Source organism: Lycorma delicatula, chromosome 1 (assembly GCF_047948215.1).
Source record: "Lycorma delicatula isolate Av1 chromosome 1, ASM4794821v1, whole genome shotgun sequence".
Taxonomy (NCBI): Eukaryota; Metazoa; Arthropoda; class Insecta; order Hemiptera; family Fulgoridae; genus Lycorma; species Lycorma delicatula.
In genome coordinates this window covers 338,838,400-338,860,514 of record NC_134455.1, presented here as the reverse complement: position 1 = coordinate 338,860,514, position 22,115 = coordinate 338,838,400, and the positions used below count along the sequence as shown (strand labels likewise).

Sequence of the window (22,115 nt, the reverse complement as noted above, 5' to 3'; positions counted from 1 at the left end):
TAACCCTAAGTATAGATAATTCTAGAGAGAGTATAGGAGCAGTAATTTTGAAAAATAATAAACCAGTAGCTTATGGTTTTTAGCTCTGACAGCATCTCAGAAGAGTTGGAAATGTTAGCAGGATGTGAAAAATTTAATTCACATCTTTAAGATATGCAGAAAGGGATCGCGATTGTTAGTCTATTTTTAACAAACCGCTTGATAAAGTATTGATGAGAATGCAAAGAATGTTATTACTAGTACAAAAATATGATTTATTATACACCTATAAAAATGGAAAAAAAGTTGATGTATACCGGATACAGTTGTGTTCTTGTATTAACACAAATATTATATAAGAATTAAATAATTGTATTAAATAAGAATAATATGGATTTAGATTAAGATTGTCAAATTATGTAAGTTATCTGTATCCAATAAAAAAATTAAAAACTTTTCAACGGGAAAGTAAAAGAGATCCTGATCCTGTATTATTGAAATTAAAAGAATATAATATTATATGATCAGAAAATAAATCAAATTTTGTAGGTACAATTTAAACCTGTTTTGAATTTTAAAGATCTTAAAATTGTAAGCAACATAAATTTTAAAAATAATCAAACTGTAGTTAAATTTTTATGATCTAAAATGACAAAAATGAATTTTCTAAGAACATTTAGACACAGAATAAATAAAAGTGGAGTGAGAGAGGTTCTATTTTGACTTGAAATGAGAGCCCAAATCACCGATTTAACAAGTAATTATTTTATGTGTAAAAAATAAGCTAATAACATAGGTAAAAACCAACATTATCTAGATAAGTTCCTCAGTTACCCTGGGAAAAATCAGTACAGACACTGATGTAAACTGATCACTATTAGTTGACTATACAGTGCATTTGTAAAGTTGCCATGCACTAGGAATTATAGAAATGTAATGACAAAACTTTCTTAATTATTACTCTGTATTTTTATTTTATAGACATAGATATTACACTGTAATATCCACTATTAACTGTATTTTCAAAAAAAAGATTGGACTGACAATGTACGTTCTACTCACACCGACTGACTGAAACTCCAATTTTTGCTCTGTGTAAAGATTGTTCATTAATTCATGGGGGTTAATTATGGACCAAAGTTGTGTATTTTATGAATTAATATATCCTCCCAGATGAAACCAGACTTCATCTGTACAAAATGTATTGTTAAAGATACCTATGGAATTTTGGTCAATAAAACATTTAAACTGTTGACAATAATTTAGTATTTTGGCATGATATGTAAGTTTCAGTTCCTGAACACAATTTCTATGCAAGGGAAAAATTTCAGTTCTTTTCTTACAGCTTTATGTGCAGTAACAAGTTCAATATCTTGCTGCTGTGCTAACTTGCGCATTGATTTTGATGGACTTTCAACCGCAGCATCTGTTCATTTAGTTTAGGTGGTCTTCTACTTTGATCAGTGTCTTCCACAGAGCCCGTTGCCCAAAATTTTTCGATAAGATTTCCAATTGCATTGCAGCGAGGAACAGGAGTATTTGGAAACTTTTCAGAAAACTTGTACTTCACCAAATCAGTATACTTGTCACCTTCACAAAAGACATATTCAACGAGAAAAATGCATTCCTCTAATGTAAGAACAATTCCAATAAATGAAACAACACAAAGCACATTCAATCATAACTCAACAACTGATGTCTTCTTGGTTTATTACTGAGCAATGCCCAATGAACCCACAGGTAACAAACCTAATGCCGAAAAAACAGAAAGCACTACATAATTCTAAAACATACAGAACAGCAACTTTCTGAATGCAATTTATACAGAAATAGTTCAATTTTCCAATGCAAGACATAATTCCATAATTGTTTGTAAGAAAACAATAGCTACACATTTTAGATTACCCGTTATTATATAGTACAAACAAACCACACTATATAGCTGCTAAATTTACAGCCTATTAAAATTCACAGACTTTAACGGAATAAAATAAACTTAGACTGATGAAACTATTCATTTCATTTTTGGGTAAATAAATAAGTTTCAATAAATAATTTGGATGAAAAACTAACATCTTACTATTTACTATTATAAAAATAATTTTCTGATTACTGATTTAATAAACTGGGGTCTGTATATTAAAAAAAAAATAATAACTTCGTTAACGTTTTAGAAGAAAAACTAAAATTAAAAAATGCTCAATTGACCTGTTAAACTTGGGATTTCATAGATCGGTTGGCTATGAACTGGCAGCATTGTGGCGCTGGTCGAAATCTACTACTTGTCGTTTGATATGTGATAATTTTTCATGAAGGTACTGGAACCTTCTTTTGGCCTCATGATGGTGACTGTCTTTCTTGTGTTCTTCATACTCTTCCACTATCTGATTCTTAATGGCCTAAAAAATAAAAAATAATTAGTCACATACTTAAAAACACTTTTTGGTTGCACAATTATTAAAGAAAAAAAATGTATCATTTAAAGTAGAATTAAATTCACTTATCCTAGACAAGATCAATTCAACTATTCCCACTGCTTGTTACAGTTCATATATCTTAAGCATTTATCACTATGTATTTATTAAAAAAAAAGAATACTTTTAATAAGACTTAATAATTAAAATTAATCATTTCAGAAACATTTTTAATTTAATAAACTACAACTTTTTTAATTAAGCTGTACATATAAAGCAACTGACTCTCCATCAACACCCATCAAAAACTAGTAAAGATAAATTGATGAAAATTTGTATACATGTTCTTTTTCTGTTATAAGTACACACTAAGAAAGGATTTTTTGAAATTCTGAGTTTAAAAGGTTAAAATGTAGTAACAATGAAATTACTATTTTTTTAAAATTTCTCAGGAACAAATGATATCAATTTGATTTTTGGTGTGTGCAATCTTTATGTGAATATCTAAAAACAAATTTCTAGATTTTTTTAAAACGCGACTGGCTGCAACTGCCTCCAGTTACCTGACTAAAAACCAAATTAAAAAAAACCACCAAAGTACGGTCCCTCCTACTGGTGTTTGTTGGGTAATGCTAAGAACTGGGCAAAATACAATTTTATCTGAATGAAGGACGGGTAAGTAATATTTTAAAGATGTAGGCAGACTATTTTGAAACCCGCATTCTTCAGATAACTCAAAGTTTCGTAAAGTATATTTATTGTTTGGTCCTGTATTGACCAAACTGTTGCTCTGAATTACAATACACTGATATAATTTTATAAATTGAACAGGCTTCAATTTTTAACTATTATTCTCACAAGCAGGAGTTTAATGAACACAGGAGGGCCCAGGGGGCAGAGCAAGCCCTGATCTGCTTAAATATCCTCTGACTGCACTAAGAAATGAAAATAACCATGTAGCACAGGTGAAGCCATGACAGGGGATACTAGCACTCACATGTAAAATAAGTTTCCTATTAAAATAATATGACGGGTGAAGGAACAACTGAGGAACAGTAGTTTCTATAAATAAATTTGATCAAATTATTCTACCTGTTCATATTTATGCTTCAATGCTACTATATTCTAGTATATTATTTGGTAAATTTTTATTATTTTTTTATATTAAAAGTATCTTTTATAAGACCATTAATAATATAAAAGCAGTTATCAAATTTTATAACACAAACTCAGCCTATAAATTATTAATTTCAAACTGTTACTATAATTTATATTACTGAAAGTTTAATTTAATTGACTGGTACATAAATTGAATTGTTTATAAATTATAAAATATGTTAACTTCTGGTAGAAAACATAACTGGCATTTTCACATATATTACAAGTACATTATTATTTGTATCTTACCAAGCTGTCCCATTAGCAGGATTAAACTCTCAGAGGTAACTCTCATAACCTTGTACGTCAGTTCATCACTTTAAATTTAGGTATGTACATCTGATCCTCCTAATGGGGATTCAATAATACAAATTTTGAATCAAATATCTATGGAATGGGATGGGAAAACATTCTTTTTCGAATAATAGTAAATAATAGTTATTTAACTTGGAAAAAACATGGATATTTCTCCCCCACTATAAAAAAAATATTGAAGTTTTTACAATAATTTATTGTAATTTAACTAATTTTAATCAATTAAAATTCATTAAAAGAAACAATTCAATATTTTAAGATGTTCAGGTTTCAAATATTTCTAGATCATCAAAATATCTTCACGAGTAAAAAATTAAAGCCAAAGAAGATTATCAGAAAATGAACTTTGATATTTTGACCACCTATATAAAAAAATTTGAGGCAATAAACATTTTGCAAAAATGGATTTATCCTATCTTGTATATACAGTTTGAAGGTTTGTATATAATAAAATGTATAAAATAAAGTTCCACTTACAAACAATTTTTAAAGTATATATTTGAGTACTTTCGGAGCCGTTACTCCGTCATCAGGGATTTCCCAAAAGATGTTAATTCAAATTTAAATGTACAATTGTATTTAAATTAAAATTGTTACGTTCATTATAGTCGGTCATCAAGAAATAAATTAAATTGTATGTCAATAAGACCGTAATGTTATGTTTGTAAGATGTTTGGGACTATTATGAAAGAGAGTTAATATTAAATGAAATATTACCAACCTATTAACAAATAATTATTATATAATTTGTTTATAAAGGATATTATTATTGAATCTAACCTGTTCATTCATCAATTTATTATTATTCAAATATATATGAAATTTTTCTAAAATACTGGTTGTATAATAATTATTATTGTATTTTAATATATTCATTAGGATTATAATTATTTCCATTTCTAAAATGTGTTTAGCGAAACTAGATTTTTGTTTACCATTTTAATAATACAATTAATATGTTCTTTAATTCTAATGGTAAATGAACGATTTGTTGTTCTAATATATTTTGTCACAATTTTCGCAATTAAGACTACACAGTCCTTGTTTTTCTAAATTATAATTATTATCTTGATTTATTGTAATAGAAGGGTCTTCATTATTTATGTATTTTATTATTTGTTGCATAATATGCTGTTTTTAATTTAAAAGTTTTAAATATTTTACTAAATTTATTATAATTAATATTTTATTCAATTTTAGTTAATGACCTACTATTATGAATGTAATAATTTTATTTTAATGCAATTATACATTTGAATTTCAATTAACATCTTTTGGGAAATCCATGATGATGCAGTAATGGCTCTGAAAGTACTTCGAAATATACTTTTAAAATTGTTGGTAAGTGGAACTTTATTTTATACAATTCTATTAATACCAATGATGCCAAATGCTTAGTAAATTAAATATAAAAAAACCTGAAATGGTTATACAAATAATTAAAAATGTGCTGTTTCATGAAAATGTTTATGAAAAAAGGTAATTTCCCTTTCATTTTACTTCTAACATCTCTTTTAAAGAAAAATTTTCATCATATGGTTAGATTGAGGTCTCATTATAATATTTGATACACAAATTACTCTAAAATTATAAAAATTATGGTGCAAACATGTTTATAAATTGACATTGTGGGCACATACTTTTTTTAATCTTTTATATTTTGATAATTGTTAATTTCATCAAAATATGTTTCATTAGGACAATGTTAAGGATTTCACTGTAAACAAAATGGCACATTTTAAAACTACAGTCGACAAAAACTAAACTATTGTAGAAAATTGAATACATGATTTTCAACTAGATTTTATCTTTACCACTATTAAGTAATTTATTTAAATAAGGTTTTTTCTTATTCTTGATAAAGTCTTAATTAATTAAACTGATTATTAATAAATTAACTTGTGAAATATTATTTACATTGCAAAATGGTGGAATTTTTATTTATTTAAAAAGAATTATAATTTAAAATAATTCATTAATTTCTTTATTTTACATGATCTGCTCTTAGGAATGATGTAAGTGAAGATTACTTAATGCTATAAGAAAACATATAGAATGATAGGTTAGAAATTTTATACAACTATAAAAACAGTATGTTTAATAAAATTTGATCAGAATTTAAAGAACATATGCATTAAATCAATGTAAATAATTTCATAGCAGTTTTACTGTGAATTATACAAAAACTAAAAACCAATTCACAACATCTCACCAACAAAGCTGATAATCCACAATGTTCTCTGATCCAAGATGGATTCAACTAAAATTGGAATCGTTCATTTTCACAATAACCAAATAGAATAATTGAACATAACTTGCCAAATGACAAACACAGGCATAACATCTTTTCATACGCTATCAATTTCCACTGGGATAATGACCTAGCTGTTGATGCTCTATAAAATCAGTGAAGATTTGTAATTTTTTAATAATTTGTCAGGTATTATTTTCAGAAGAGATATAAGTTCAAGTTTGATACAGTTTGAGGCAAGTTGATGAGAGTTAAATGTTCTACTGTTCACACACTGAAAAATATGAGGTGTATTTTTTAAGTAAGAGCCATTTTCAATCTGCTTCCATTAGATTAGCATTTAATTTAAATGCAAATGGGAAATTGATGGTGCTAGTGTAGCATGTTTTTACATAAATGATTGTCTGTGTAGAACAATAGGTTAATGTTATTTGCATTAGTTGCTGTGTGTAGGCTGGCTAAAATGAGTGCTACAATAAATAATCTCACGGGATGTTAAGTGCAATCAGTAATTCATTATCTATGGCTGAAAAACAAATCTGCTGCTGATTTTCATAAAGAAATTGTCAACGTTTACAGGTCCAATGTTATGTGCGAAGTTAAAGCTTGCCAATGGTGTAGTTTGTTTCGTGGAGGAAAAACGAATGTTCATGATCAAGAACGTAGTAATCAGTCTGTCATTTGAGATGAATTGACTGAAGATGTGAATGCAAAAATCTATGAAAACAGAAGGCTTACAGTTTCTGAATTATTGACTAAATAATTCAGAATAATAATTATGTCAATAATTATGTCAATAATTATTGACATTTTACCTGAAAAATAAATGGGTTACAGAATGTTATGTTTCAGATGGGAACCAAAAATGAAGGTGATGATTTATGGAAACATGGTGTGACCGGTGATGAAACATGGATATCAAACATCTGCCTTACAGTCCAGATCTTGCACCAAGTAATTATTAATTTTTTCTCAATTTAAAACAACGGCTTGCATTGCAGAAGTTTGATGATGAGGAATTGCAAAATAGAGTAATTAACTGGTTTACATCAGGTGAGAGAATTCTTCAGTAACAGAATAATGAAGCCGGTAAGCTGATATCAAAAAATTTATTGCAGTGAATGGAAAATATATTGAAAAACAGTATATACTCGTGTGTAGATATATATGTAAATTGTTTTTGTTATAATACATTTTTTCCTATTTCGCATATTTCAATTTTTACATCAAAATGCTGTTACTAAATAAATAACATGCCTCATACTAATAAAGGTAAACAAAATACTTGAGATACAGTTTAAAGGTTTTCATAAAATAACAGATCAATTTTAGATATCACTACCTTCCAAGCTTCACTATGTTTATTTTCACGTTTCAGTCTTGCTTCTAACTCAGCAAATCTTCTTGAAACCTTGTCAACTACTGAATGCAATCTTCTATACTCTACATAATTGGTATTAAAATCTTCTTTGTAGCGGCGTCTCTGTTCAATAGTTTCTATTCTAGGATAATCACTGAAATGAAAAGTTACACTCAAAAATTAAAACGTACATGTTAAATATGAGTATGAACTCAATATACATAAGAAAATATGCTAAAAATTAATAAAATTCTATTACAAACAAATAAACTTCTCAGAAAATAGGCAGGTTGAATAAATTAACATTCTCTAAAAACGTACAGTAATGTTAACAATTGCTTGAACAGCAACATCCAATTTCTGATGCAATATTAATTTCATACAAAAAAAAAATTTATTTCAGGTAATAATTTACTGATGAGATAGGATTTGACAAGGCTTCCTTCTCAAATAGTACGATATGAATGATAGTGAAACATAACAAAGTAAGCAACATTTAGTCTATAATATATGATTTGGAATTAGTATCTGGGCACCTAGTATTATTTTATGAAGAAAAACATCAATCTGTAAATATTTCAAAAGTAAAAAATCACGAAATTGAAAGAAGTAAACTAAGATACAACATTCATTAATTTGTATTGCAACTTTTTTTAATAGATTACTTCAGAATTAACACTTTTCCATGTAAAATACAAAACTAACAATAATTAATCATTGTGTCATCTGTTAACACAATATTTTTAAATATAGAAAAAAAAACCAATATAAGAATACTAATACAGTTAATAAAAATCTAAATATAAAATTCTTCAAGTACCAAAAACTTCCTCTAATCATTGAATGTTACCCTTGAATGATGTTAGGACTGAAGTAAAATACAAGTTTCCAACTAATCTCATAATTAAATCGCTGCTACACATCATTTAAAGCAGAGGTTCAAGTTCAAATCAATCAAGAATACTACATTCTGAAGTTTGAGTAACATATTAACTTGAAAATTGCACAAGATGAATTTTCAGTTATTAACTAAGGCTTGCAGGAAAAAACTGTAAGTACAGCGCAAGCACAATTCAGAAGTTTCAGAGCTTGCTGAAGATCAAAGATGTTTACCTAAATAAATAAAAAAACCCGATGGAAATGTAAAAAAGGAAAAGAAATTATTACAGGTTTACTATCTTATTGACAGCAGAAATGGTAAATATTTAATTTAAAAAAAAAAATAAATAAAAACAGTGTTGGGCACATTTAGGTAAAGAAAAGGTGCAAAAGACTCAATCAATAGAACAAAAACTAAAAATTAAAAGATTGCAGATATTTTGGAAAAATTCTAAGCAGTTTTTGTCAGTTTAGAAAATTTACTAGTGAAATCTGGCTCTTTCATTGTGATCCAAGACAAAATATGAGTTGGCACACACGTAAACTTAACTTCTCCAAGTTTCACAAAAGAACATCAAATGAAGGCCGGAATTCAAGTCACATTAACTGTTTTCTTCAATGTCAATGGATGTGGTTTTGAAGCAATGGATCTTAGAAGATGCAATAATTCAGCATTTATTACAAATCCTTATGACTTATCCTTATGGCAATATTTACTACAAAAGTAAATTTTTTTATTAGTTTTATTTAAGGACTGAATCCTTATGGGAATATTTATCTGCAGTGTTTGACATATCCTGATTCGTAGATAAAGGTATTTTAAGACTTTTTCTCAATGTTAAATCTGCATGTGAGGGAAAATCTTTTCCTCCAGTTATTAAATGAGGTAAACCAAAGAAAATGACTGAACTTCACAGTTTAAGATAAAGAACAAGAGCTACAGATTTAATCAATGGAAAATACAAGTGTAGCAAAACAAAAAGTTTAGCAAAGGATAAATGAATTTTTAGAACTAAGAATTTATTGTTGAACATATACAAGAGCGATAAGTTAATACTTAAACTCATGTCAGAACTCGAAATCAATCAAAGATCAAGTAATTCATAAATTATTATTTTTTTGATGCTGCAAAATGATAATGGTGTACACAAATCTAATGTTTTCTGAAATTTTATATTACTAAAATTATGATTCTTGCCTTATATTTTTTAGTACATTTTACTTTGCCAATTGGTATAAGTTCATAACAAAACGCTCTCAGATCACACATTTATTTCTTGGCGAATTTTGATAGTTATTTGACCTAGTACAGAATATTGAAAAAAGACATCTTACCTTAATTTTTCATGGAAGTATTTTCATGGGATCTCGCATCTTCAGTCATGATTGAAATAAACTATGAATGCATAATAAAATAACGATAACTGCATATTAATTTACACAACTGTTACTATTGGTTGCAGTTTTTATAAGAACATCTCCTTCAAATACTGTCTGATGATTTATCAAATTGAAATTTTTGATGTTTAATTATGTAATATTTTTCTAATATATTTAATTATCTTTATTGTTATACTACTGGATGTAGGTTTTCTACGTACTGATGTTGTCTCATAACGGTTGTCCTTGTTTATTTCAATATTGACATCTAAATAATTTAACATTCTATTATCTATTTCAAATATGAATTAAAAATTTTTATTACAAGAATTTAATTTGTTTAATATTATTGGATGCTCATTTTTATTATCAGGTTGTTTATCATCGTTATTTTGGTATTTTTGTAATTTTATTATGGATTAACAGAATTATGTCTATCATGACCAAGGATGCGGGATCTTGTGCAAGTACTTTCACAAAATATTAAGGTAAGATTTATTTTATCTCCATATTTTACACCAGGTGGTTCATTTAATAGAATTTATATCAAATTTCACAGTACAGTGGAATATTATGAATCCTAAAAATACTAATTTCAGTACAGTTATATATAGATTCTTTTTTCAAGTATAATATTACCACTACATCAAATAATTTACAACAAATATATATATTGCATAAATATAAACTTAAATATAAATTACTAAACATACATATAAACTATATATCTATATATATACACATACACACTATTATAGAGAGGAAGAGGTTTTTTGTTTGTTTAGGATAAACAAAAAAAAATTTTACCCATCTTTCTTGGCATAACTGAAAAGGTTTTTGATATATTTCATCTCGAAAATATATTTATGTATATATATGTAGTAGAGATTTGCCAGCTGAAGCACAAACTTCAATAAGTTGAATTTAAGAAGTGCGAGTCTCTATCACTGAGTAAGCAGCTGGTTTTGAACTGAATGATTTGAATTAATCGAATTAATAATATTACATAAAAATAGAATTAAATTTACACTAAATAAATTAAACAAAAATTCTGTTTAACAATAATGGGCTTCCCGTAGGAACTACATGTGAGACTAGGTGGACATTTTGGAAGGCTAGACGAATCATCACCATCAACTGGTAACAAACGGGGTGCCCTGGGATGCTGTTTTGGGAGATGCAATGGGGTGCTCTTATATCTTTACAAATAATCATCCAATTTTCAAAATTCAAATGGGTATTTGTTAGTAGGTTGAAGGTTAATTTCTGCATGCATCAGATACGCTCTTGATCTAACAGATCACGGTTATTCAGAAATATATATGTATGTATAAAGTTGGTCTGTTTGTTATCGCATCATGCGAGAACCAACCGACCGATTACTTTCAAATTTGCAGGATACATTTGTGTTATTCCAGGGAAGGAATAACACAATAAAATAAAAGTAACACGATAAAAATAAAAGATTCTCATAAATTTTTTTGACTGAGACCCTAGCTCCCTTGAAGGTTAAGATATTCAAATATTCATTATTTCTTCGCCCCCAAGGATGATGAAGTTGTGAATTAAAAATATTCATTAAAGAAAAAATAGATTAATCCTTTTACTTCATTATTATATTTCTGCCACTATGGCAAAGAAATAAGTTATGAATTTTTTGTTGTCAAAGGTGTGTGTACTTCAGTCACCACAGTTACTATTATTCTAACCCACTGGGTTGGTCTTGTAGTGAACGCATCTTCTCAAACAAGCTGATCTGGAAGTTGAGAGTTCCAGCGTTCAAGTCCTAGTAAAAGCAGTTACTTTTATATGGATTTGAATACTAGATCGCGGATACTGGTTTGTTCTTTGGTGGTTGGGTTTCAATTAACCACACAACTCAGGAATGGTTGAACTGAGACTGAAAAAGACATTCTTTTCAAGACTTCATTTGCGCTCATACATATCATCCTCTGAAGTAATACCTGAATGGTAATTCCCGGAGGCTAAACAGGAAAAAGAAAAAATACTATTATTCTATATTTTGTAATTTGGTTTCTTTTTTAGGCTTCTATAAAGCCTGAATACTGTAATTATTAATCAGTATAATTCTTACAACCATTTGGATAATGCACAATGTGCGGGTGGAGCCCTCTGGGTAGATGGAAATGGCAACTGAAGCGAGCTCTGTGAGTGCCCACGGTAACTGGTCCCTCGAGCAAATTGGAAGTGGTGAGCAAAATGAGGTCTGTGGCCACGAGGTAGGCCTCTGAGTAGGCTCCGGTATTCGCCTGGGCTGACCTGAGCCCCAAGGATCCAGGTTCTGGCAAGACAGGACTAGCTATTATATAGATAAAAATAAAAGATTCTCATAAATTTTTTAAGTTATAGGGCCCAATGGCAATTTATGATGGAATATATCCTTTTATTCAGACAGCAATATCATAAACAATCAATCACATAAAATCCAAACAGTTCATAACTTAGATATGATGATAGTTTCTTGTTTTACTTTGAGCAATAAATAATTTTAGTAGAACTAAGATAAGTATCTGCCTTCAATTCCTATCCTGAAAAGTCTGGAATAAGCACTACAGCTATTAAAAGTAATCTTATAAAAAAAAGGGTTACATAACTATAATATTTCTGCAGTAAAAAAACTCTACTGCTATGAATTCAAAAAATAACATTTTATTCAACATTTTAGATTAGGAACAAAGTTGTAGGTACTGTAGAAAAAATGGTTACAAAATATTATAAGATGAAAAAAAATAATGAGATAGCATGTATATCATAAGTCATTATCACCTGCCCAGATATATTGCCAATATAAGCCAATTTGTTGCAAGTTATGAGTGGAGAACTTAAACAACTATTAAATTTAGGCTGTTATAACTGAATGTATTCAATGCATAAGGTCAGTTCAAAAAGTATCCAACAATACTTTTTCTGAAAACGTTTGAGTGTATGGTAAAACTTTATACAGTATAGTACTATCGTCTAGTGAAGATGCTTACTCATTAGAATGCATCCTCTAATGAGGTTACATACTTCTTACGACATATCAACTTTCCAACAGCCAATATGTTATATAAGTGCTTGTAATATTTTTATTTTGTGCAGAATGATGAAATGCGTTTAACAATATTTTGCCATAAGTTTGGTAACACTTAAAATAAAACAATTCATGAGATCCACCAGGTTTTCAAGAATGAAGCTACAGGGGCTGTCAAAACTGAAGATTAGTAAAAACATTTTCAAAATTGTATGCACCTCTATGTCTAGTTGTTCATCCACAATAGCAAATCAAGAGTGATCATTTCAAATTCTGACCAAACAGTCTTGCAGCTGCTCGTTGTTGACGTATGTGTATTTTTGGATTTCTTCTTTTACAAAACCCCAGATTACATACTCTGGTGCGGTGAGGTCAGGGCTTCTCGCTGGCCAAGACAATAGAACTCTGGTAACTCTTCTGACCCATGTCCGATCTAGCAATTCAGAAAAATTTCATTATGGCATATGGGGATATTCAAAGCAAAATGCACAGGAGCACTGTCTTGCTGAAACATAATGATGCCAGCGATCCCTTTTGCTGTTAATTCTGGAAGCAACCACTCATCGATCATACTCAGATAACTGTGTTGATTAACTGTGCCATCAAAAAAATAAGGACCAAGGAGATATTCAGCTGTCATTCTAGCCCAAATCATAACATCAGGCAGATGGTGTACAATCTCCTAATAAAAAGTAAGGATTGTCTTTCGTTCAGAAAAAAATATTTTGGTTAAGAGAGCTTTGATAAATCACACACTTGTCTGAGAACATGACATTCTTTTTATTATTTGAGCTCACAAAGCAATCAAGCAATAACTGATATGCATAAACAAATTGATCAAGTTGTCACTCAACTCATTAACTGTGGCTGGATGGAAACATTTAACTTTCAAATCCTTGCACGTACAGTCTCACATTGCCAATCTTAGAATGCTTAACTCTGCAGAACGTTTGTGCGTTGATTTTATAGGTGATCACTAAATCGATGACTCCAAAGCAGCATATGTCTCAGCTCGAGTACTTGGCCTCCCACTGAGTGGCGTATCAAGAATAATTTCAGCTGCAAAAGCCTTCTTCTCCCATGTTAGTAACGTTTGTCATAACATAACAGAAGTCATTCATAATGTTCTCCAATAAAGAGCTTACAAATGCTCTTCGACAATGAACGTACTTGTATCCGCCATCATTACACACTTGACTTAAGACTAAGATCATCCCACATTTGAATAAACACAATGGACGATCCCCACCATGGCTTACCCTCCCTTCCTTTTCCAGTAGCAGTGAGGAATATCAGTGGTGAGAATTGGCAGAATTAGAGCCCAATTAAGCTGGAATTATTACAGTGTAAATGGACTTCCCACCCACATAGTATTTTCTTACTCTCTACCTTCCATAGATAGGAAACTGTATCAACAGACACACTTGTCTCAATAATAGAATTGTAGTAAGTGGGGCTTAATGTAGTAATAAGTATAATGTTAGCTAGAATAGAGTCTCCATAGCTTGAACAAAGTCCCAATTTAAGCCTATAGGTAAAGTCAGAGCACTACCTTCTCACATAATCTAAATTAGGTAGTAAGAAAAAGTGACTTAATCTAAACTGTAGCTAATAAAATTTTAAAGTAATATTTGCACTTACATAATATATTTTGGTTCAGTATGGTTTTCATACGCATTAGAAGACAAATTAGAAGTTGGTCTAGGTAAGGTAGAAGATGAAGGTAATGATGGAGAAGATGATGACACTGATAAAGATAACGTTGATGATATTGACGATGAGTGTTGTTTCCTTTCCTTAGATTCAATAATAGGGGAAGAAGACAAAGAATTCAAATGATTGTCTACATGGGAAGGAATCGAGGAAGTTGGATTGGAAGAAGTTATGGTATTAGTAGATACAGTTCCAGGTGTAGGACTGGGACTCCACCTTACTCCTGATCCACTATATTTATTTGGCCCATTAGTTGAACTTCCAACAATATTACTGCTACTATTAAAACCAACACCACCCCCTCCTCCACAATCACCGCCACCCTTTGAATGCAAGTTAGGTTTGTGGACAGATGTAGGATCAGATCGCATGGCAGGTTTACAGTGGGAAATACGTTGTCGTTTAGTTGGAAGACCATCTGCTCCATCATAATAACCAGGACGTTTGGAAGAAGGAGGAGGTTCAATGGCAGATGGTGGACTACCCGGATGGACACTGCTAGGGCTTTGTCCACTACCCACTGAACTGCCTCCATCACTGCTGCCTGGAGGAGTCAGATTCTGTGGCTTACGGCTGAAAAAAAAAATTACTTTTTTTATAAAAAATAATAAAAATACTACATTATAAAAAATAAAATATATATAAAACAATAGAATGTTCTTAGAACTACACACTTCACTTTAAAAGGAATTATCAATTACAAAAATATAATTATACTATATAATATGTACAAAATATGTTGGGTTTATTTATGGTTTATTATTTTTTTTTTTGTTCTGGATTTGGTGTTTATTTTATTATAACTGCTGGATGATCTCCAAATTCTATTTATTCTTTGTTGGAGAATCCAAAAATAATATGACATCATTTTAGACTGAAAGTAATTATTGTTATAGGTTTTTAAAAGTATTTGAAAGAAAGTTTAGCAACTGTTATGATGGCTGATAAAGGACAAATAGGGTATGCTTTATTTCATTAACTAAAACCTAAGAAGGCCTAACATCTAATTTTAAGACAATATTAACTTTTTATGGAAGTTGTTCTAGATCTTTATTATACTTTAATTTTGACATTCTTTTTTGTGCTAGCTATACTTATTTTTAAATAATTTGCTACATTATATGTTTAATTATTTTTTAATTCATATGCTTCAATATGTTATACAATAGGTATAAAAAAATTTTCAGTTTTACACAGATACACATATCCTTAATATGCTGAAATTTTTTGAAAATTTAACATTGGTTAGGCAAATAATCAATTACCAGATTGATATAACTTTAAATCCTGGTGTGATAATTAAATAATTAGTTCTTAATGAATAATATTTAAAAAACATATTTTGTAAGTTAAGTATTTTCTTTTGCTCATCTAATAATCCATTATTTCTCAATACTTACACAATGAATACAAACATAATACATATACACACATAGATATTATATTATGGTTAAATTGTATAGATATAAGATCACACTGGCCACAGTGTTCATCTCAGCAAGGATCTGCCTTTTTTTTTATTTCATTTTCATTATAAAAAAATGATCATTGCAATTGGGAATATACCTATTCAGTAAACAAATTATTATTTTCTAACTCCAAATCAACTTTTATCTTTTTTTTCTTCATTACTATTATTATTATCTTGTTTACTTATTAATGTGATTATTAAATGATTACTTGAAGATTAATATCCTTGTATTAAATTTACATATTGTACTAATGTTATGTTACTACATTTATTATTTCTACTTTTATACTTTTTGTGTAATTAATTTATTAATATAATATCCATTTTCTTCTTTATTGAATGATATGATTTTATTACTTTTATACTCTTCATTATCTAAGCAATAATGTTAACTATGCATATCAAACACCATTTTCCTGGTTTTGTTCACCTTATTTAATGAGTTATTTTTGTACATTTTTTGTAAATGTTGGTTAATACTGTATCACAATAAATTTCATTTTTATATAAAATAACTGTAACTTTTTTTATTAGTATTGAGCCTTTAGAGGCCAAAATTGAGAATATATTTACTGTTTTTGGAAAATAACATTGAGACTACATGCAGCATTTCTTTTGATGATCATCTTACATTTTACACCATAATACTGTTGCTGTAGAAATTCTATGGTTTCTGGTCAAAAAAAAATGTGACACTTGGTTTTCAAAAACCTCTTTTGAAACTTACTCAACAACATTCAGGACGTTCTGTGGAGACTGAAACAAATTAGTCTAATGGTGCTAGGTCTGGGCTATACGGTGGATGCATGAAAACCTTCTAGTCAAGTTGTTTCAATTCTGGCAGGTTGTTAAAGATGTTTGCTGTCTGGTGTTGTTAGCATGGTACACAAGACACCCTTCCTGTTGACTAGTTCAAGCAGTTTCTTTTGAACTGTTACATGCAATCAGGGGTTAATTGTCGACATTACAGGTCTGAGTCTCAGTTAGCCTAGTGGTGGCAGCTCATGACGCCCTTTCAATTCCACCAAACGCACAGTATAATCTTCCTGGGTATCAGTGTAGGCTTTGCCACAGACTGTGGAGTTTCTCCTTGCTTTGACCATGATCTTTTTCGTACATTGTTGTCATAGGTTATCCACTTTTCATCACTCATTATCAAATGCTTCAGAAATGGTTCAATTTCATAGTTTCAGTACAGACTTGCAAATAGAAATTCAATTAAATAAATTTTTCTGAATTAGATTGTGTGGTACCGGTACCCAAACATTGAGCTTCTTTTTATAGCCAGCTTTCTCCAAATGGTTTAATGCTAGTTGGTGATGGATGGTAAATGGATCACCATTTAGATCACTGGTGATGTCGTGACTGCTTACCAAATTTTTGCCAGAAAACGCTAACACTATCTTGTATGCAAAAAGCTCAATACCTTTTATAATACCTATTATATATATGATAAGTCTATACAGTCAAAAGTAAATATTGAGCATACATTCACTTTACAGATTATACACTTTTTTTTAATTTGGTGGCATCAGACATTAAAGCAAAAATTAGAGATCCCAATAAGAACTTTTCATCAAGTTAAAAACAATTCTAGACAAATATGATTATACCATTAAAGTAATACACATATCAAAAACACATTTTTTTGTTATAGCTTATTTACCTTTTTTCATTGCAAATCTGTGCAGGAATGTTTTTATATTTTAACTAATCATTTCCATATTGTTATTAATTTAAGGCCCTTTTACGTTTCGATTGTAATTGTTTCATTATTTAAAGAGCATTGCGGGTGAGAGATAGAGAAAGAGCGAGAAGGGGGTGAGAGGGAGGGGGAGAGATAGAGAGAGAAGGGGCACACGCGTGTGTGGGACAGTAAGAAAGTGTGTATGAGTGATGTATTATATGATAGAACTGATCAACCTTGTGATAAAAGACAAATATAATAAACGTGACATTTGTAAAACAAAATATGACCAACGGTAAGTAAATTTGGTCCTATAGTTTTCACTCAGATGTGCACATCTGCATTTATAGCAACCACTGAGAGACACAGTTATTAATGCTAAATTAAGAATACAGGTTTTGGATAAGTAGAATATAAAAATAAAAAATTTAATCACTTTGAATTTAATGGATGTATAGATGACCAATCTCACACATTTAGTGCAAATTTCACAAGAAATATCTTAGTTAACAACTTTTTCATCTCCTCTACTGTAGTAGTTCTTTTGCTAATTAAAAATAACATTTTATAAGATTTAAAAACTACATACTTTTCAAAGATTTATGATTCAAAAAGAATCTTTTCTTTTTGAGTTACTAAAAAAAAAAGCCTAATTAATAATAAAATAAAAATTACATGATTTACAAGATTATGTTGAATAATCTTTTTTTAATAGCCAATAATATATACTTTTATAATTCATCATCTGAATGATTATTGTTTATGGGAAATAATTTATATCTCTTCATGAAACTCTCAAGAAGTATAACCCCACCACCTTTAAAATCAATAGCAATCAAATTTTTAAGGTAGGCAATTCCTTTTTTCTTAATTGAAATCTGTTAACTATTTTTTTTACAATGCTTTTATCAAAACTGTCCAATTCACTAACAGGTTTTGAATGTTGTTTGTATTTCTTTGTTATGCTGTAAGCATGACTGAAATCTCGATTGAAGCACTTTTCTTTCCTTAAGTTTTGGGCCGATGAATTTATATCCCACAAGCAGAAGCAGTTTTGGATGCTTAGTATATGCTTGTAGTCAATTAATAGTCCTTCATCACTGGAGCTTCTTTCTTCATGAGATCATAAATATTACTGAAAATTTTATGAATTGATAATTAAGTTTTCTATTCTGTAACTATGAATTTAAAATCTGCCATAAGTTAAAAACAAGGCTACTAATAATAATAGTAATAAAAAATATTTTGAGTGCAAGCCACAAAAATAATTGCAAAAACAACAAAAATTCAACAAAGTGTATAAGTGTAATGGATTCAAAAAGTAATTATACACCTATATAAAATGATATGTTCACGGATTAAAGAACTAGTGCTATTCGAATAATCTTTTCTGCAAAGATTGGTAATACTGTGTTGTGTGCAGTTTGCTACCATGAGTCAGTCAAGTTGGTGACATTCAGACGAGAAGATATTATTATTTCTGGTTTTTTGATGTTCATTGTGGTCGTCACCTTCGAACAAATGAGACTGTGTCTTTCTGTGTGTGCTCAGAGTGATGTTAAATTTAGAACAGCGAATATTTCTTGTTGAATATGTCTTCTGTGAGCATGATGAGTAGACACAGGCAGTGAGAGACCAGTTTTTCTGTTAGATTTCTAGGTACACTGGTTCTTAATTGACATAGTATAAGAAAACTTATCAAGAAATTTGGAGATCAGTAAAGGAGTAAGAGGGCAAAGCGGTAGGTACATCATCAGTACTCAATGAAGAAATCTGCAAACACATATCAGCTGCTATGCAACAAAAACAAGTCTATGTGAAAGTTGGCCCAACAGAAAAATATTGGTGTTAACTGTACATTAGACAGTAAAAAAGTTCAGTATCATTCCATATGAAGTCAAAGCAGTTCAAAAGTTACTGGCCACAGTCTGTGGAAAGTGAATTTAATACTGTAAGGCACAGTATGCCTGTCAACAACAATGCTGTACATGAAATTTCTCTACATGACAAGAAGACTGAGGTATGGACTGCAACATTCAGAAGAATAGTCGGCCCAATATTCTTTAATAACAATAAATTCAACTCCTTACTGTGAAATCATTCACCAGTTCATGGGAAAGCTAACCGAGGATAAAATTAATAATGGATAAATTACAGAAGATTACTGGCTGGCTGGCCAGCCAGCCAGACCGCCTGGCTCCATCCAGGCAGTCTGCCTGGCTGAAGTGCTATCCAATTGTATTTCAATAATGAAATTATTGCAAGAGGTTTTCAGAAATTTATTTATTTTTGAGAGCATTTGGCCACTTAGTATTTCAGATTTAAACCCACTGGATTTATGCAAAAAGTGTTTATTGAGGAAATCTCCTCAGTCTCCAGGAAGTTCAAACTGCTATTCATGATTTCATTAAGAATATTCCACATGAATAACTTGTTAGTCTTTAGAGAACAAGAAGAAATGTGTGCAGATATGTATCAATGTTTATGGGGACCCTTTCCAACACCTACTTTAAAGTAAGCTGATGTTGCATCATATTGTTGTACTACTGCATGACAGGTGTATTAAATTACTTTTCAATCACAATATATTTATAGTGACTATATAACACAGCCCAAGTATTGTTTCAAGACATACTAAAAATGAAACTAAATTCACTTATTTACGATGCAAATGGATAGCCTAAATATAAGTAGAAAGAAGTGACTAAACTTTCTACAAATAGTCATTTGTTTTACACATATTATTGCTTATGAGCATGAATCGTTATATAAACTGTTCTTAAAACAATAACTTTTAATAAATACAATGTATAATCAAACAAATTTCTTACAAATGACATTTCATTTGTGTCATAAATGCTTTTTATTTATTATTAACAATAATTATACAAGCAAAACACATACCTGCTATATATAACACATAACCGTCATAAAAAATTAAATAAACTTTACAAATAATAACGATAATAATAAAATAAAAATCTAGAACAATTAAAAAAACAAGTTTTTAATGAAACAATTTGTGTTATAGTATCGAAATATTGAAAAAACCCTGATATTCCAGGATTCTGTTTTAATGTGATAATAACTGACAGATTATGTGCAAGTCAAGAAAAATGACAATATGAAAATACTGGGTGTCCAAGAATTATCTCAACAAATTTGATGTCTTACTAGAAAAGAAGTAATAGTCCTATCAATGAATGGCTGGGGGATCTTAAACAGAAAACTCAAAGTCTTCCTTGGCAAATACTAGACAGCACTGTGATTGCATACATAACTGCACATGTCAATTGCCATGAATCCACAGATGAAAGCACAGTGCAAAGAGTGGTTTTATTGAAACAAAATCTCACACACACAAGTTTGACACAATTTTAGAACTTTGTAAAACTTAGAACCACCTTCTAGAACAAGTATTTGTTCATGGTAGCACAAATTTAAAGAACATAAGAAGGATGGAGAAAGGGCTAGAACATCAAGTGAAAAATCAGAGATCACTCGTCAGTCTTTTATTTGCAGCCAAAGAAGTCAACTTAGAGTGCAGCGTGCAAGTTAAATATTCCGTGATCTACCATTCACAATGTTTTGAAGAAAACAAAAAAATTAAAATTGCGTCCTTATAAAGTACAAATATTGCAGCACATTACAACATGAGATCACACTGCTAGAAAGGAATTTGCCGTTGAAATGATTGAAAATGATTAGTTACTTTAAAAAAGTTATTTTTTCAGACATTTCACATGTCTAGAACCCACTACACTTGATTATATTAGAGATACCCCAAAAATTAATGTTTGGTGTGAACTGCTTCAAGAACATGTGACTGGACATTTTTCTTCATGAAAGCAGTTGTTAACGCAAATATCTATCTAAACTTGTTAGATGGGTTTTTTTACCCTCAGCTTGAAGAGTAACAACCCAAAATCATATTCCAACAAGATGGAGAGCTGCCATGCTGAGGTTTATTAGTGTATGAATCACTTGACAACACATCACCAGTCGCTGGATTGAATGGATTGCTTGGCCATTTTGATCAATGAACATGTAATTTCATCAAAGATAAGTACAAAACTCGCGTAACGAATACTGATGACCTTAAGTAGAGGACTTTTAAAGCATTCAAACGCATAGAAATGGATATGTTATAACAAAGATGGCATGAAATTGATTACAGGTTGAATATTTTGCGAATTACTAATGGTGCACACATTGAATGTCTTTGATTATATGTAAAAAAAAAACTTTCAGTTTTAATGTTTCTACATTCGTACAACCCTTTTTTGTATTTTAATAAATAAATTAATTACTCAATATCAAAGTTAAGATAATTCTCTGACACCTGATTTAATACTTTGAAACACAAAAGTAGACAGGCCCCTCCCGGTATAATTTTCATTGTACAATAAAATTTTCCATTAAAATTAGTGATTACAAAAAAAAAAAACAATCTTGGCATCAATTACTGATTATA

The 22,115-nt window shown here is 29.9% G+C and overlaps 1 protein-coding gene across 1 annotated transcript in view; it reads right to left on the bottom strand.

The window, feature by feature from the left end:
• The window catches only part of Su(Tpl) (Suppressor of Triplolethal), a 164,503-nt gene that overhangs the window by 4,457 nt on the left and 137,931 nt on the right, over positions 1 to 22,115 (bottom strand). Inside the window, exons 8-10 of the mRNA XM_075382271.1 lie at positions 14,412 to 15,056; positions 7,460 to 7,631; positions 2,188 to 2,378 (exon numbers count right to left, since the gene is read on the bottom strand). Of these exons, the coding sequence (XP_075238386.1) occupies positions 2,220 to 2,378; positions 7,460 to 7,631; positions 14,412 to 15,056 (976 nt within the window). The 3' untranslated portion in view covers positions 2,188 to 2,219. The remainder of the gene's footprint in view (positions 1 to 2,187; positions 2,379 to 7,459; positions 7,632 to 14,411; positions 15,057 to 22,115) is intronic.